The sequence below is a fragment of the Rattus norvegicus genome, chromosome 4, assembly GCF_021556685.1.
Source record: "Rattus norvegicus strain SHRSP/BbbUtx chromosome 4, alternate assembly SHRSP_T2T, whole genome shotgun sequence".
Taxonomy (NCBI): domain Eukaryota; kingdom Metazoa; phylum Chordata; class Mammalia; order Rodentia; family Muridae; genus Rattus; species Rattus norvegicus.
This window is the reverse complement of record NC_141537.1, coordinates 20,039,364-20,058,327: the sequence shown is the minus strand read 5'-3', so window position 1 is coordinate 20,058,327 and position 18,964 is coordinate 20,039,364. Positions and strand designations below refer to the sequence as shown.

General features: G+C 38.2%; 1 protein-coding gene across 6 annotated transcripts in view; it reads left to right on the top strand.

The window, feature by feature from the left end:
- Cacna2d1 (calcium voltage-gated channel auxiliary subunit alpha2delta 1) overlaps positions 1-18,964 on the top strand; it is a 430,807-nt gene that overhangs the window by 200,293 nt on the left and 211,550 nt on the right. For all 6 annotated transcript variants that reach the window (XM_087656129.1, XM_087656128.1, XM_087656127.1 and 3 more), the window contains 1 exon segment: positions 15,988-16,047. In XM_087656129.1, the coding sequence (XP_087512255.1) occupies positions 15,988-16,047 (60 nt within the window).

Sequence of the window (18,964 nt, the reverse complement as noted above, 5' to 3'; positions counted from 1 at the left end):
AATGAGACTGAATCCTCATTAGATGGACCTGTTTTTTTTTTTTTGATTGTTTGATGAAAGACAAAGAACTAGTATTGTCTTTTAGTAATTAATTTCCTTTGTGCCACACAGAATAGATTATTTTCTAGAACAATTTATTCACAGTTAATACAGTTATGGATGCAAAACAATTAAGTGTTGGCTTATAATCAAGATAAGGAGGAACTAATTGATAAGCTGGATTTTTTTTAATTCATAAAATAAGAACATACAATCTTGCCTTGGAGACAATTTTCTGTGCAAGTGAAAAACAGTGATATTTAATTATTTAAGTTGTTTACTTTCAATCCAAGTTTTATTCTCTGATTCATAAAACCTATCGCAAAATATTCTAAAAGCATCAGTTTCTCTATAGTGAGAAATGATTTCAGTATGACTTAAGCATATCTGGTCCTCTGAAATGATACATTCATTCTATTCTTTTTACCTTAAAACATGCCTGTAATAAAGTTTGTGTATCTCATTATTCTACCTTTCTGTCACCATCCTTTAACTTACGGCTTTGATCAAGTCCGCAGTCTAACGTTCAATGTGATGGTTTTAGGTGAGGAGTTTATGAAGTTACCTGCATTAACACGACTAATGCTGTATTAGTTACTGTTTTGTTGCTGTGAAGAGAGACTTTAATCAAGAAAACTTATAAAAGAAAGCATTTAGTTTAGGGTTCATCCTGACTGACAGTAACAAAGTCCATGCCCGTCGAGGTGGGGAGCATGACAGCAGACAGGTGGTCATAGAGCTAGAGCAGCATAGAAGAGCTTACATGTTGAGACTAAACCAAGAATGGAGTGGGGCGGGGGCCTTTGAGACTTTATGAGGCTGGCATGGGCTTTTTAAACATAAAAGCGTACCTCCCTCACCGCATGACAAAATTCTTCCAGCAAGGCCACACTTCTCAACCCTTCTCAAACAGTCCACCACCTGCAGAATTTGGCTTCAGATCTGATGGGGCCATGCTCATTCAGACCAGCATAGTGCCCTTCTCCCCAGTAAGATCATAAGGAAAAGAAATTCTCTCTGAGCCATCAAGAGTGACCTTCCTCACTCGTGGCTAAATCTGCTAGTACCTTCCTCTTAGACTTTCTAGCATTCCAAACGTTGATAAATTAATGCTTGGGGTTGGGGATTTAGCTCAGTGGTAGAGCGCCTGCCTAGCAAGCACAAGGCCCTGGGTTCGGTCCCCAGCTCCGAAAAAAAAAAAGAAAAAAGAAAAAAAAAGATAAATTAATGCTTGTTATGTGAGTCACCCAACTGATGCTGTTTTTGATATAGCATCTGTTTTAGTTTCTTTCCTTGTGGCTGTGTGACTTCTAAGAGGAAAAATCTATACTGAATTCAAGCTCAGTTAAACAGTCAGTCTATTGTGTTAGAGAAACGGAGATAGCAGGAGCTTCCTAGAAGTAGCTGGTCTCACATCTACAATCAAGAAGCAGAGAGAAATGATTGAATTCTTCCTACAACTCCTCATACTTTCTCCTTTTTTTTTTACAATGCAGGAAATAGTCACACCCAGTCATCCCACATTAATTATTTAATTATTGTCATCAAAATAATTCCTCATATACATTCCAATAATGATATCCCAGTTGGTTCTAGATTACGTCCAATTGATAATAAACACTATCACAGCATCTCAATGAGCTGTGATCCATCACTAACTATAGAATGTATACTTAGGTATCAGAGAATCCAACCAATACAACTTCTAAAATAAAGCTCTACATGAAGAAATTAGAAAATCAATAAACATGTATTGATTGATTTAGTTAATTAATTAGATCGATTATATTTTGTTAGAGATCTTTACTGTATGCTTAGAAACGTTGACAATTTTCATCTTTGCTTTCGTTTCCTTCTGTTTACCTATATATAAATATATTTTGATATTTCACGATATAATAATTGAATATATTAACATGATTATCATCAACAGATGTTGAAATGGGCTGTCCTAGTTCCTTTGTTTATGTCAGAGACATAAACCTGTTTACATTTTCCATGCTTATGAATAGACTAAGTGCTTTGTAGCATACATTGTTGTAGCATTGCCTTTAATTTCAAAGCCCTTACAAAGATTTGGTGAAGTAATTTTTTTATATTTCCTTTTAAGAGTTACGAGTCCTTTCAAGCATTTGACTCCAGAGCCCTAACTGGGCCCTGGGATGCTCAAACAGGCAGATGTCCATGTCCTTCTGTCCTTCTGTCCCGTCATATAGTGTTTGGACATAACTTTGATGTGTTCATTCTCTCTTGCTTCACATCATCTCTAGGTTATTTGTAATTCCTGACGAAATGACTGAGGAAGTAGTTCCGTTCATTAGGAAATAAAGAAAACTAAGTAGTGTGTATCTATTCATTACAGTTTTTATTAAAATATTTTTGTTTCCAGGTTGATTAAATGTCCTTAAAATGCATAGATAGAGAATTCCAACTAAGACATTTGACATACTGTCTTTTAAGGAGAAGGCACAATTGAATAGAGGATACACAGACTCAAGGATTTAACCAGTTGTTTGACAAGTATCTAGATCTAGAGGTCTTCTGTGCCATGTTTGTTACTCTCTGCCTGGTGGCGTTGACAATGTGATCAGTTTGTTCATCACACGATAAAGGCAGAGGCTCAGGAGTAGGTCACTCCTATTAAATCCCAACACCTCTGCCACTTAGTAATTTAGGGGACCTTGAACTGTCTGTTGTCTGTTACTATCTGTACAGTAGTACTGTCTGTACAGTAGTGTGCTGTATGTTAGTACCTGTACAATAGGATGCTGTCTATTGCCGATGTACAATACTATGCTGTATATTAGTACCTGTACAATAGTTTGCTGTCTGTTACTAATTGTACAATAGTGTGCTGTCTATTATTAATTATACAATATTATGTAGTCTATTACCAAGTGCTTAGCAGTGGGAAGATCTCAGCCATTTGTTTTTATTTTTCTCATATTATGATGCTCAACTAAGGTAAACTACATGAAAGAAATCCCATAGATACAGAAAGAAACAGGCATTTTAACAGTTGTTCTTATGACATGTAAGATGTAGTCTTTAATGCCAGTTTTCTGTAAGACACAAAGGAAGGAAGGGCTACTTGGATTTTGCACATGAGAGTCAACAGCTTAAAATTTCCTCACTGTTGGAAAGACTCACATGTACGAGGTGTGAGCAGAAAATTATAGAATAATCATAGGACTATTAAGAGGATTTGTAATTTGCTGGAAGATTTCACTGAAACTGATAAAAGTTAGGTGAGAGCAGCAATAATAATAATAACAATAATAATAACAACAACAATAATAATAGTTATTGCTCAAGTAAAAAGAAAAGCTAAAGACATACTAAATATTTTGACAAACTTAAGTTCTCAGAAAGGAGGAAAATAAGCATGTGTTTTCAATCATTTGTGAGCAATGTTTCCGATTAGTAAACCATGCCTGACCGATGGACACATTGTTGGGATCTGCTGACCCCAGCTGTGCATATACTGCATGTTTGCATCAACACAGCAGATGGTTCAATTAATCCCCATAGACTGATTAGGGGAGAGGTGTTTCCATAGCAACATAGCAAAACAAAATCCGCCTACTGTCTAAGATCACACTTTTCTTTTTCTCAGGACAGCCTACTCACCAGTCTCAGCCTCTGTGGGTAAACTAAACTCTTAGGTAAATTATTAAAAGGTAAAGAGAAATTGAGATGACAATGTAGGAATGATACATAGTTTGCAATGAGTCGGAGTAGTCTTATATGGTGGGCACAAATCACCTTTGATAGAAGTCAAATGCATGAGAAGAAAGGAGTGGTGAAAATCCACATTTAAATGTAAAGCCAGGGAGGTGGCTGAAGCCACTGAGAATCATGGGGGCACTTTTGAGCACTTAGGCACACCCTTTTTTGCTGACACCTTCAATCAATTAAATCCCTTTTGTAATTTTTTTGATAATTCACAATCCAAAATATCTAATGCAGCCAAGACATTGTTTTAAATCATTTTGTTTAACTCTCATTTAATTCCTGTGAAAACGGAAATGGCTCCTGCTGGGTCCACTGCACAGAAGAAACTCAGGTTGGTGTCCACCATACTTTGAACTTTAGCTTGTGATTTACTATTTCCTGCATTCTTCTCTGGTCAAACTCTACACAAACCTGCAACTGAAAGCAAAAACCAGTTTGAGAATTGTATCTAATAGCTGAAGGAGTGATTTCTGATATTCATGCCCTTCTGTGTCTTTCTGTTGATACATTGTAGCTGATCACCTCAAATATCTATCCAAAAGCACTGGAGATACTGTGGAGATTGTAACATCACCATGCCCATGCCTTAGGAGGTCAGAGCTAGTCATTCAAGCTGTTTTAAAAGTCTTACTTTGTTATCAGAGAAATGAGGCGGCCTCTAATGCAGTGGATAGTAAGGTCTTCAGAGGTATATGAGAAAATACATGGTCCTGTCATCGTAGATATAAAAAGTAATTAGACGGGTGGTTATTTAACCACCCTCCCTGTCAACCACTTTTTCTTTGTTCATCTTCAGTTTCATGCTAAGGTATGTAAGTTCACATGTAACATGTGTGAAAAAGATTTACTCGTGATAGCACAATGTTCTAAGAGCTGAAGAATAGGTTTAGATGACCGAGGCTTTAATAAGATGCCCACGAATCTCTACGTACATTTGGTTGTAACAATCACTGGGTACCTTTGGTCGTAATGTGCTATGGTAATTTCTACGTGTTTTGTTTCTCCAACAAGATCCTCATCCTCATAGTTTTGCTGCTTTCAAATTCAAGCTCCCTGTTTCAGAGACAAAGTTTTTCAAGCTACAGTCATATTAAAAGTATGAGTCTATGCCGAATGGCTGAGAAGCACCTAAAGAAATGTTCAACATCTTTAGTCATAAGGGAAATGCAAATCAAAACAACCCTGAGATTGCACCTCACACCAGTCAGAATGGCTAAGATCAAAAACTCAGGTGACAGCAGATGCTGGCGAGGATGTGGAGAAAGAGGAACACTCCTCCATTGTTGGTGGGATTGCAGACTGGTACAACCATTCTGGAAATCAGTCTGGAGGTTCCTCAGAAAATTGGACATTGAACTGCCTGTGGATCCAGCTATACCACTCTTGGGCATATACCCAAAAGATGCCCCAACATATAACAAAGACACATGCTCCACTATGTTCATAGAAGCCTTATTTATAATATGCAGAAGCTGGAAAGAACCCAGATGCCCTTCAACAGAGGAATGGATACAGAAAATGTGGTACATCTACACAATGGAATACTAATCAGCTATCAAAAACAATGACTTTATGAAATTCATAGGCAAATGGAGGGAACTGGAAAATATCATCCTGAGTGAGGTAACCCAATCACAGAAAAACACACATGGTATGCACTCATTGATAACCTGCAGGCATGATCAGATACAATGTGTTTGAATCTGTTGAATGCCATTTCTGTTGTAGTGCTCTCACCATGTCCAGCAGGAGTGGTTTCTAACCCATTTAGACATTGTCTTCTTTGTGCTGGTGTTTAGGATGTGACACTTGGCACTTCTTCCTTAGCTCACATACTGAACACCCAGCACATTTCACTGCTGGCGATGAGAACAGCTTAATGGTAAAAGAACAGACTAATATAAGTAACTTAGCATGGGTTCGCCTACCCCCTACCCCAGGGGAAAGCCCAATGCAGAAATACATGAGTCCTATTGAATACTGTGTCAGACAGTCTTTCCCTTATTCCTGCTTAGGAAGGCCCTGTAATCTCCAGGCATCTTGGTGATCATTAATCTTCCTGGAATCTATAACTATGGAATTATTTTGTTTTATAAATCTGGTTTTACTGTTTTATAAATCTGATTTCACCATATTCTTGCACCTCCCCCAATGGACATGCCAGCATTGAATCCTAATCTGAATCCCTGATGTTTCTGGTCAGATCTCTGCTGGAGTAGTAACTTAGGAGTTTAGTCTCTTTATAACCATAAGTCTCAGCCTGTGGATCTTAACCCGCTTCAGGTCTGCATATCAGATGTCCCAAATATCAGGTATTTACAGTACGGTTCATGATAGTAGAGAAACATTACAGTTGTGAAGTAGCAAAGAAATAATTTTATGATTAGGGGGTCACCACGAAATGAGTAACCATATAAAAGGGTCTCAGTCTTAGGAAGGTTGAGAACCACTGCTCTGAAGAGAGAAATCAAGGGCTAGATGGGGAGGATTTAAATACAAATAATAAAACTACATGGTAGTAAGTCATAAGATAATATGTTAGATGCATATTGGGTTTAATAGTTCTAGTTAAATGCTATTGGGATGGCCAACCTAGATTCCATAGCTGTGGGAGACTCAGGTTATCACAGTGGACACCAACCAGTAGGCAGAATGGATTCCACTAATGTACTTACTTGTAAATCCTGACCCACAAGGCCTTCAGGGAGCTGGCTGTGCAAACCTGAACTCAGGAAGCATCTGTCTTTTACTCACTACTTGCTGTTTAAAGTCTAATGCAGTTCAGGATTATCTTGACTTTGCTATATATCGAAGAGTAGGCTTGAAGTGTTTGGACTCCTGCTTCTGCTTTCTGAGTGCAGGGATTATAGTCCTATGCCGCCCTGCTTTGCTTTGAGGAAACCCTAGCCTGTACACATCTATAACTTGCCCTACAGAATTATCTTTATTTCCTTGTAGAGCACACTAGCATATCCTCTACTTTGGAGAAAGTCACTCTTTTTTCCAACAAAGTTTGCTATGTAAATACTTTCTAAAATTTAGTCTCTCTGACTCTATTCACATGATAAAATCACATGAGAGTCCTGTTTGGAAATGTCTTCCAACATGGGAACAGAATTTGGAAATGATTGAGAAAGTATTAGCCAAAACAGTTCAGAAATGTAAAATCTTAGTAAACATTTTTTCAATAAAAATAGTATTATGTGTATTTGAGTGTTTTTGCCTGTGTGTGTGTGTGTGTGTGTGTGTGTGTGTGTGTGTGTGTGTGTGTGTATGTGCGCGTGCCTGCGTGCGTACCTTCAGACATGAGGAAAGGGCATTGAGTCCCTTAGGACAGCAGTTAGGCCATCATGTGAATATTTGGCATCGAACCTGGGCTGGTGCTCTTAGTCTCTAAGCCGTCTCTCTGGCCACATGTATGATGTGCTTAATATCTCTCTTTTACTAAATATTACAGATGGCTGTTTCCTTTTCATAAAACATTTGAGGACTTCATAAACATCTATTTAATCCTTTCAATACAGATTAGCCACTATTTTAATCCCTTTTTTTATACTGTAGAAAATGGAGGTAGGGAGTATTAATTTAACTTGACATTATTAATACACCTACAAAGTTATAGAAGTATTTTCACCGTTTTTATAGTTACTGACATATCAAATTAGTCCAAAATAGGTAAAGAAGAGTTCACATAGTGATAAAATAGTCAACTTGCAGCCCTGAATTTATTTGTGTACAATCTGTTGATAAGCAAAAGTTGGAACACTATTGGTGTTAGCATCATAGGTTTAGTTCTGGTGCAAAGAATTGCTATTTGCTTTCTCTGGATACTTTGTCTCTTCTAATAGATACTTCGATTGTCTAGCTTAGCTGTACAGCGGCCCAGAGCAGTTTTCAGCAGGACTAAGGACTAGGGTTGCTAAGAAGCTGACCTTGTATCAATCTGTGCTGTATCTTGGTGAAATACCACACTTTTTTAAATGTTCATGCAACATTCAGTTAATTTAGCATTTTAAAAAATTAAATGAGGACGTATTTATTGGTAAATATGCTTGTCACATAGAAAGATAAGTTTTGAGACTAGAAGGTCATAGCAATGTCTGACATTTCAAAGTGTCATGGTAATGAATGATAGTGTTTCTCTGAACTTAGTTATCAATCTTGATGAAGCCTTAGAGTCATTATCTCTACATTTCCACACAGACAACAGTTAAGATGGGCTTGCTTTCTGCCATACATGACAAAAGCCATGGAAGGTATACAGACCCGGGAGAACTGTTGTTTTTAGATGGAAGGAACTCGCAGTCACTTAGAAGGGAGATTGGGAGCAGACTGATGTGTGTCATAACTATGAGAAGGTGTGGCATCATGGGGGACAGTGGCTTTTGTTGGTTTCAGTCAAATTGTTTTCTACTTAGCGTTTTTGAAGGAGTGATGTTTACTAAATGACTATGATCTTTAAAATACACTGCACAAGAAGGGTCTTCTCAAATTTTGATCTGAAGAGGAGGTGTACCACAATGATCGTGAGTGACAGAATCGGCTCACATATGCATAGGAATCTTTGAACAGCAGTGGGACTGGCATCCCTGATTGGGGGGCCGGAGGTGGTTAAACAGACTCATCGGTGATTGTTCACAGGTGGCCAGGCACGTAGCTGATGTGAAAATTGCTTTCGGTTTATTAATGTTTGGTTGTTTTTGCTTTGTACCATGGAACAGAAGGAAGGTGAAGCAGTCGTCTGTTGTATGTCATTTGCTTTCTTGCTGCTAAGAGGGGCTTTCCTTTCCTCACCAGATGAAACCTTTACCCTGGCTTCTGTTTTCCAAGTGTCTGCCAAGTTCTCGGAGCTAATTACAACCCTGAGATTAGACGGGAAGCCTTGTGGTTAATTTCAAAAGCACTGACTGAGTATGACAGATCGAGGCTGAAATCTATACAGCAGGATCCAGAAGCTCTGTTCCAAAGTTGTGTTTTTTTACATAGTCACAAATAGAGAAATAGATGATGGTTTTGAGCAAATTTCATTCTTGTGGTTTGCGTATATTGTGGTTTCTGAAATGGTACACCAGAAAGGAAAAATAGCACAGTTCTTTATTTCCCACAATGTGGCATTTTAACAGTGGGAAATTATCACTGACTTGTGCATCCTTACTTTCCGCTCCACCGTTAGGATGCATTTATGGTTTGACTTAAATTAGTCAATAGTAATCACTTATTAGGCAGATAATTGTCTTTGAATTCCCTTTAAATGGTTCTAAATGTGCTGAGAGATTAGAGTTGACACATATGACTAAAGGGTACCATATTTTTTCTCTAGATAGTCAGCCTTTTACACATCCAAATTTAAGGAAAGTCATGCACTGATTTACGCAATTCGTTCTTTTTCTGCTGAACACCTGAGTAGATAGACTGTTATTTACCAGAGTTCAGAAGAGTTTCTTAATATTGATGGTTACTTTTCTAAGGTTACTTTTGATGGTACTACAATGCACTTTAGGTCTTAGAGTTTACCTGGTTTTAACAAAAATCAAAAGAAAATTAATAATATCCCTGTTTTTATGCCATTAAACAAAAGCAGAAACTCTTAAAAGAAAATTCGAATCAAGTATAAATGAAACAGAGCTATCCCTTAGGCCTGCCTGTAAAATTTGTATTGAGAAGGCATACAGAGTACGGTAGAGTCAATCAAGGATTATGTCTTTGGTTAAATAACCTTATTTAAATGGCAGATGGAGATCATTCTGTGACTGTGACTGTCTCTCTCTGTCTCTGTCTCTCTCTGTCTCTGTCTCTCTCTGTCTCTCTGTGTGTGTGTGTGTGTGTGTGTGTGTGTGTGTGTGTGTGTGTGTGTGTCTGCTTAATATCTGGCAGGAGGAAGCTCTCTGGTAATGGCTGAAGTACTGATCTATGAATATAGTAGACTATCATCAAGAGTCATGTTACTATTACTCTTTTTTTAAATAAGTAGTACTTGGTTTTAACTTAGTTCTCTGGGCTATCTAGTGTCTGTTTCTTGGTCACCAAGCAGTGTTGAATACAGCTTCCGACTTGTGAGCTGGGCCTTTAGCCACCAGTTGTTAACTCCCAAAAGTTCTGTGCTAACATTGCCCTGGCATGTTTTGCAGACAGGTTTCGTGGCTGGGTTGGTGCTTACATTTGAGGTACTAACATGGTCTTTAGGTTTAAAGAGTAGCAGAATCAAATAACAGAGTAAGAGGTACCCACAAATAAGGTGGTCTGGTTGTGGCCATCTTAGTTCTGGTTCTGCAAGGTGCTTCTTTTTTTTTTTTTTTCCTCTTTTTCAGAGCTGGGGACCGAACCCAGGGCCTTGCGCTTGCTAGGCAAGCGCTCTACCACTGAGCTAAATCCCCAACCCCATGCAAGGTGCTTCTAAGGAGCCCTCACCCCTGTCACCCTCAGCACCAATCTCCTTTCTGAGAGATCATCACTTCTGCTCTTAGAGAACCAGGACCTCCCATGCAACCAGTTGCTAAGTAGGCCCTATGAGCAGTTCACCCTGCTGCCCACGTTCAGATGTAGCATACAATTATTGTTGTTTTGCATGGCTTACAAATTAACCAACCTCACACCCCTATCCTGAGAGAGAGAGTGACCCCTGTCACATAGCCTATGTCTCTATGTTCTTCTCCCGTACCTAAGTCATGGAACCCAGGTCACATATTGACTAAGCCTGCTTCCTAACACTGTAAGATTTCCCCTTCCTCATAATTCCTTAAAAATTACAGCTTTGCACCCTCAACCCAAAAAATATGAGGGACAATTTCAGTCACCCATTGTGCTTCAGTGTTAGTAAAAACCTTTTGTCCTAATGGAATTTGTTCTTGTTACTTCTTCTAAACTAACTCCCCCCCACCCAAATCTGATAATGCTCCAGGGTAAAGCATGAGAGCTTTTGTTTTTCCTGGAATCTTATGTCGCTGCAAGGTTAGCACAATGCCGTATCTATATGCAGGTCAAGATGCCAGGTTTTTATCGGGCTTTAAGTACTCAAATAAGGAATTGAGTTTTTTGTTTGTTTGTTTTTCTCTTTTGCTCAACTAGATTGTAAAAGCCTGTTTCAATATGTTTCTGTAGATGTGAGCTTTTCTACAGGAAGAAGCAGGAAATGTAGGCACAGATGAGGAATTTTCACTGATTTTATTTATATTTATAACATGTTATAACATATAAATATATAAATATATATTTATAATGTATTTATAACATATTAAAGTGGTCTTCAATGATTGTGATTCTAACAGTCTATTCTATGGGATTGTGTTAGTGAGGCTGGAATGGAAATAACACTGTATATATTTCCATATATGTGTGTGTGTGTGTGTGTATAAATAGAAATGCAGTAAAATACACAAATATCTGAGATGCTGAAGACAGTTAAGTTCATTACTTAATTGAACAACCAGAAACCCCACCCCACTACCATCCTCCTAAGCAAAGTCCATGTACTTTCTTCAGAATTTGGAAGTGTGTTCTTTCACCTAAATCTGCTGTTTTCAAAAGCTTTTATTAGGTCATTCAAATGTGTGTCCTGATCCTACAAGAACCTTTTAATGAGAATTAGTAAAACCCATTAGAGTGATAATTAGATTGTCAATACAGGTGCAGTACCGCAATTGCCAGCCCTTATTGGGTATTAACTGTTTGAACATTAATCAAAAGCTCATAAAATGCATATTTTCTTGAATTTGTTTGTTCTTCGCGTGTGTCGCCCTTTATTAAAGAGAAAAATCTTGATCTACACTGTCGAAGACACTGTTTTAGAATTTGTTTGAATGGATTCTATAAGTCAACACTGCCTATTTAAATTTGAATGTCAGTGGCCTTGGAGTCTTAAATGAACAGCCCTGTACTGCCTCATATTTTGCTTTCAAAGCTCTTTAAAGAAATGCTTATGATCGATTGTTCTCAAAAGTTCTTTTTTAAAAAAGCTAGCCTAAAGTTAATTCATAACCCAGGAAGCAGAATACTTAGAAATTTAGAAAATACTATTTTTGTAAGAGGAAATATATTTGAATATTACTGATTGGAATGATAGGACTGTCTCTTTTCAATATACCTCTACTTCTTTTCTTTGACGTCCATGTCACATATCAGAATTCAAGGCTGGTGGAAAAGATGCAGATATGACTGTGTGAAGCCTGGGGATGAATAGGCCTCCAAGGGAGCTGGCCTTTCTCTCATCTGATAAGCTACTTCCAGTCCGCTTGCTTGGATTTTGTTCTTGTCCCTGCAGACCACTGCGTATCAAAAGCTTCTTCACTGTTGTGATAATCTGATTGCATTTGAAGGATGACTTTGTAAAGACTGCTCCTAAATTAGCTTATTGTAGCATTTTATGATGCAGGTTTGGTTTTCATTTGACCTGAAATAATAGATGCTGTGTTTGTATAAAGATAAAGAGATGAAGATATGTTCTATGGAGCTGTGGTGAGGTATGGGGAAAGGGGTGCCTCTGCAGGCCCATGCTGAGATATCCCTTCCCCTGAGGGACCAGCCACAGGGTGGTATAGTATAGAAGGGCATGGGGAGGGGACTTAAGGGAGTAGTAGGAGCAGACAGACAGAGAGAGGGGGGGAAGAGGAGGAGGACAAGGAGGAGGGAGGAGAGGAGTAGAGGACATGGAGAGAAGGGGGGAAGGGAATAGGGAAAGAAGGGACAAAGGGGAAAGAGGGTAAGAAAGCAAGAGAGAACAAGAGCAAGAGAGAGGAGGGGGCAAGCAGCCTGCTTTATAGTGTCAGTCATACCTGGCTGTTGCCAAGTAACTGTGGGGTGGAGCTTAGACAGAATGCCAACAATAGATTTCTGTCATTGTTTTACTGTTTATCCAATCACGTTTTTATGTATACCATGGGTGTCTTATGATATTACTTTGGATGGAATTATGGGAAATTAAAAACTGACATTGTACAATGATCTTGACCCTCAGGGCCTGAAGCTTAGAGGCCGGTCTGCTTTGTTACAACTGAGTCTCTAAAAATCACCTTTAAGGTGGTTTTTTTTGTTTGTTTGTTTATTTTAATGTGGAAATCAATGGAGGTAGGATTATGTAAATTTTAAATTTGTCGAGTTATATAGAAATGATTTTCTCATACATTTTGAATGAAGCCATTTCGGTGGCCCTCTCTGCTTTGTCATAATGTAAACAGAATGAAGTTTAACATGTCTTTTTAGGCATTGGAGGTGGAATTGTTAGAGTAAAAAATAGACTCAGGGAGTCCAGATAGAGGGGACTCAGCAGCCTACCTGCAGCATAGCAAGGAAGGAGACGATAGTGCTGAGTGGGGAGAGGGGATAGAAAAGACTTTCTCAGTGTGGCCTCATTGGGAAGAAAACCAATAAAGGGGTCCAGGGACCCCAAGTTCATCTTCTGGGTACTGAGATGTACTTTTGGAGCAAGGGCCAAAGAAGTAGGTGGAGCTAAGACATACCGGCTGAATCAAGGTCAAGCTGTTCACTGCCTGTCTGGCTTCTGCTACTGCAGGGTCATCCTGAGGAGCTTATAAGTATCCTTGCTTGAAGAGAGCAAGCTGACCCTTAGGAAGGTGCCACTGCTGCTCTAGCTAGTGCCTTGACCTTCCCGTCATAGGTGATTGCCCCCACTTGGATGAGGTGTGTTCTGCATGCTCAGTGTTTGGACGTTATTTGAACCCATGCCACAAAGATGTTTGCCAGTCGCTAGGTTCTACTCTTCCAGGAATAGGCCATCAACTCAGAGAGGTTAAGAATGCAAAGGCAAAGCTAAACAGGACAAGGTGTAGTTAATGGTGCTCATGACCAGGGGCAAATATCCTCCTCCAGTCTGTCTTGATGGGCCAGGTCCTCTTTCAGTTATTGTTCCCTATGGGTTTCATGTTTGCCTCCCCTCTGTCCCAGTCTTTTTGATCTCTGTCAAATGAGCCCACAGAAGATGCTCAGAGTGTGGGAAGACAGGCTTATCATATAGTACAGTGGAACACAGTCACAGGGTGAGGAGGCCATTGGCCCAGCCTACATTTTAGGGAGGGTTTACACTGTTCCTGCATTTTCTGTTTTTTAGTTTTCTATCTCTCTCTCTCTAGAGTCCATCCTGGTGTCACTCACAGCAGTCCTTCTTCCTCGACCTTTCAGAGTTCTCCTTCATGCAATTTCCTGTCCAAGTGGTTATCAGGCCGAGTGGATGGAATTTTTACAGTGTCCTGGCTTCTTGCTAAAGAGCCTTTGTCTAGACAATGATGATGATGCAACAGCTCTGTCCTTCCTTCTGCAAAATTATAAATTTACTTAAATAATTAGCAGACCTTATTTTGCAATTTCTCTCCTCCCCCCTTTTGTAATTGAATTGTGTTGTTCTTACACATAAACATTGTAGATTACCGAGTGGTAGCACAATGTTGAAGGCTGCACCAGCCTGGTACCCGCCAGCTAGTTAAGAATGCCACGTCTCCACGTAAGGCCAGAAGTCAGACTCTGTTCCCTTTCTTCTAGCCAGTTATTGAGGTCTTGAGTTTTAAATCAGCTACTGATTACGACGGGAGGGTTCATGCTCCGGGACTTTCAAGACTGGTAGTACCGATTCCATAATTACGTTTTCCTTCTTTGTAAATAAGCAGTTGTTATAGGACACACTCATATATCCAGCTGGAGAGATGGAGATTGGTTAACAATAAAATATTCATATTTTATTAGATAGGGATTTTATTAGTCTTAGCACAATTTCCCTATGGCATTCAGTGGTAGATTATTGGCTTTTAAAATGTCACTTGACTGGAACAGAAGTTAATTAGAGGCTGCTAGTGTCTAGAAGGCATGTCAAATTCTATAAGTAATGACCTTCTGGTCTTTTGCCACTAGAAAGAGCAGTTAGTGAGTGTGCTAGTTATAATACAGACTGTCTTAAAAGTCAGTATTTGGAACATTTATGAAACTTGATTAAAGTTTCATTTATTTCTTTAATAACAGCAGTATATTTTATGAGTTCCTAATTTTATATTTCAAGCAGTGAAATTAAAATTTAGCAGCTTTTGTACCTCAACTTTAAAAATACATGTCTTATTTTTATACATTTAACTTGCTATCTTTAGGTTTCTAAAACTTTTCAGACTCTCACTTTATGTTATAAAAATCTATGTTTAAATTGTGTGTGTGTGTGTCTGTGTCTGTGTGTGTTTTCAGGCACCCATATTCTATGACACACATGAGGAAATCAAATGACCAAGGAGTTGAGTCTCTCCTATGTTTTTTATATTTATATATTATATTTATATATTATAGAACAGTCCTTGGAAAGACAAATGTAATGGCTTAGAGAAATGGACATATCGTAGTGTTAACCATAAAGGATAGAAACCCACATGTTAGTGTAAAGAGTGGTCAAAGGGATACTTGGATGATTTGATGTAGACTTGTCTCATAGGAATTGCAAATACCAGCAAATATTGCTTAGATAGTGTAACATAAATTAAAAAAATTTCATGACTAATATTTTCTCCAAATCTAACCTGTTATTTGTCTCTTTATAAGTGAATTTAATACATTTATATTTAAAAAATGCACTTGCTGTTAAGTTTGAGCTACGTTTGCCCCTATAATTCAGCTTAAACACACCTGAAGTCTTCCTGCGTACTGCATCATGCTACAAGGAGGTGAGAGGAAGCCATTTTCAAATGCGTGCATTAGGAGGTGAAGCGAAACCTTTTTCATATGTGTGCATTCTGAGTTTACAGTCTTTCCCATCATCTTTCAAATATCTAGGAATACTTTCAGCAAATAGGAAACCCCAAACTCATTATTATAAATGTGCCTATTCGGTGATCATATATTCGTATTGGCTGGAATATTTGGCAATGCTCAGCAAGAACAGAATTATACTCCCATCAGTGTACTGTCTTCACGTCACTAAAACTTTTTTTTAAAAGTTAAAATATACTTCCTTGAAGGACAGCACTCATTCCTGATAAAAACAAGAGAGGCAGGTCAACAGTTGTATTTAAGAACAGTAGATAATTTATTACTGTAGCATTGACTTAACTAGGTTAGATTGGTAACCGGTTTGTTACCTGTGACTCATAAATAAATGGTATCTATTGCTTTTCATGGCCCATAATTAATTATAATACTGAGATGACAGGTAGTGTATTATGGTATAATTCCATGTTCTTGTAGTATTTAAGATTTGCCATGTGCATCTAAGATTTGCCATTTCTTTTGCAGCGCCTGGCTATGGAAGCAGAGAAAGTCCAAGCCGCCCACCAATGGAGGGAAGATTTTGCAGTAAGGACCTTTTTTTTTATAATCTCTTCATTTACGTTAATCAGTATTTTTGTTTGCATAACTTTGGTCACATTGCAATATATTTGGTGATGGAACTCTACAGTGTTGTAAGAATTTGACCCCAAACTGCCAAAATTTATTCTATTCTTTTGTGAGAAACCAGAACCAATTAAGTTAGTTGGAATATTCATGCTCATGTTTATGTACAAGAAAAGAAAGAACAAATATATTCACGTGTTCTTACATTCTTATAGGCATTTGAAAATATATTAAAGCAGCATTGAATCTTGCTCTCTGAATAATCTTCAGAGTTATTTTGAAAACCAGTTGGCACTGGCTTGTGAGGAGAGACATGTCTTTTTTAATTGTGTTGATGTGTGAAGTGACTGAATTAGGTATGCAAGTATTAAGCTCTTACAGTTTATTTCTGTTTTGCTGGAAGCATTCCTCTTTCTCCGGACCACTTCTGGACACGCCAGCTGGCATCAGAGCTCCCATTTTCTCCTTTCTTTGATGAGCTTGTTTGTGTTCTAAGGGATGCTGGTTAATTATACAACACGGCAGAAACTCTTCCTGTAATGATGAGCTTTTCATTCGCCATCTAATAGAATAGCCAGTGAAGGAAAGTAGATTTCAGATTGTCACCTAAAGGTTTTCTGTAACACACTTCATGCCCACCTTTGTAATGTAGATGCTTTCAGTCTCTAGCTGCTGGTAAACTCCAGACAACTGATTTCTGATGTATAACCTTCCCCCAGCCAATCGATGCTATTTCAGCAAGGACTAGAGTGTAAAGACCAGTTAATGATGCTTCCTGATATCTTATTTTAAAAGGTGTCAGGTTTAAAGTTCAGAAACTTGTGCATCTCTAGGGCTCAGAAGGCATGTCACCATTTTGTGTTCATTTCTTCCCTTGTTCATTTTATGTGGAAGAAAGCTAATTTAAATAACATGGTGATTTTTTTTATGAGCTTCCGTGCTTGACGTTTCTGATCCTTCTTATTTATTTACTACCCTGTATCAAACAATCGATTAAGTAGTGACCCTATTTACCTGCCATCTTGTTTGACTTTTCTCGGTAAATTGATCATATTGACTGGATTGTTGGAACTTATTAGATATTGGATTTGCCCATAGTTGTTTGTCATGGTTAGGTTAGTAAAGGTCAGTTTGTCACCTGTAATATATGAAAAAAATGTTGAACAAGTAAAAATCACAAGCACCTTGAACACTGACAAACGTGAGCTTTTGGAATGAGGGGTTTAGCATGCAGTTAATTCCTTCCAGAGAAGGGAAATGATCTTAAAATTGTGTTTCTTCAATATAGCCTGAAGCAAGTGACCCACATACCCTGGATGGTTTATAAGGATGGAAAGTTTTCTTCCTGCTTCTTTATCATTTAAAGGTGATATGTGGCATATCATGAACATAAAACTAGATTATATCTGTGTGGTATTGTTTTAGTACAATTGCTGGTGATTGCATTGAATCTTGGGTAATCAGCAGAGCTCCTAAGACCATCTGCATTTCACAGTCTTCCTATATAAGAGAGACACTAAACATTTTCTCTTTGGGAAAAATTTGTTTAATTAAATCATTTAATATTTTAGGTCCTTGGTTCAGAAAATAAAGGATTGGCATAAGTTTAACCTAACGCCTTCTTTACCATTGTTGCTGTATTTAGACAGTAACACTGTGACAGAAGATTTCTTTCCCAGGTATGTTATGAACTGTTGGGCACTGGGCTCATTGTTGCTAAGTGGTCATTTGTGGCCATTTTAGCAATGCTTCTTATTTCTCTTTAGAGAAGCGGTAGGTGACCAAGCATCACCACAGCAATTCAACAGGTTACCTCATGCATACTTTATGCAGCTACGATATCATAAATTGGAAGGCGCTCTAACGATTTGCCTATTTTAGTCATTTCCAACATGACAGCAGTTGATTGATGAGGTGCCCTGCTCTTCTTTGTGAGATGTCAATTCTTTTTAGAGATCGAATTGTCATTTCTATTACATACCATAGTGACTGTGAGGAAATTTCATTCAGGATAACAAACATGTTCACAATGATACAAAAGCCACTTCTAAATTTTAAATGGATAGAAAATAAATTGTTTACCCCAGGATTAGATGTTCCTGCCAAATAATACTCACTAGGTGAAGAATTCTTCTTAAGTTCCCATTGAGCTATTGTGCATTTCGGATATATTTATACCATATTATCATTAAGAGACTCTTAAAGGAAAAACAAGTCAGATCCTGTGGATTAATTTCTCCTGCACATGCTTCATGGAGGACAGTGCCTTCCGTTCTCAGGGCACCCATCTGTCCATGCTTGAGGGTTGGTCTACTTTCTGTCCGTACATTTTAGCTAAGACTCTACACAGCAGCCTCCTCTTTGGGAGACCTTGATGGGATAGAACATTAAAATTGTGAGGATTTCTATGCGTGGAAAATACAACGTGAACTAAACTCGCTAAAGTTTTAGATTCCAGTGATTAAAAAGCAGTAAAGTAGGACAGTCTCTTCCCATCTTTTTTTTTCTTTCCAAAAAGTAGATAGGTCTATCATTTATAGATGGATCACGCTAAATCAGTTCTTTTAAGTCAAGAGTAACATTCGAATTGGCTGGTGGTTAAACGTAATCAGCAGCAGATCTCTGCTTTGATAAAGCACCCAGAACAGTTGCAAGTCTTGTCACTGTTTTAAGCAAACACTTGAAAATGTTTAATGTGGGTTTAAATAGAGCATTCCAAAATGTCCTCCTTTTACACATTAGAATTCTTCTGTCACTTACGGCATTTGACCATTTTTACCAGTGAAGTAGATATCAAGCAATTTTACACTAAGGTGATTCAGAAGACAGGGTCTCCTAAAAGCTGCATTAACATTTCAAAAGGAAATACAATATTCTG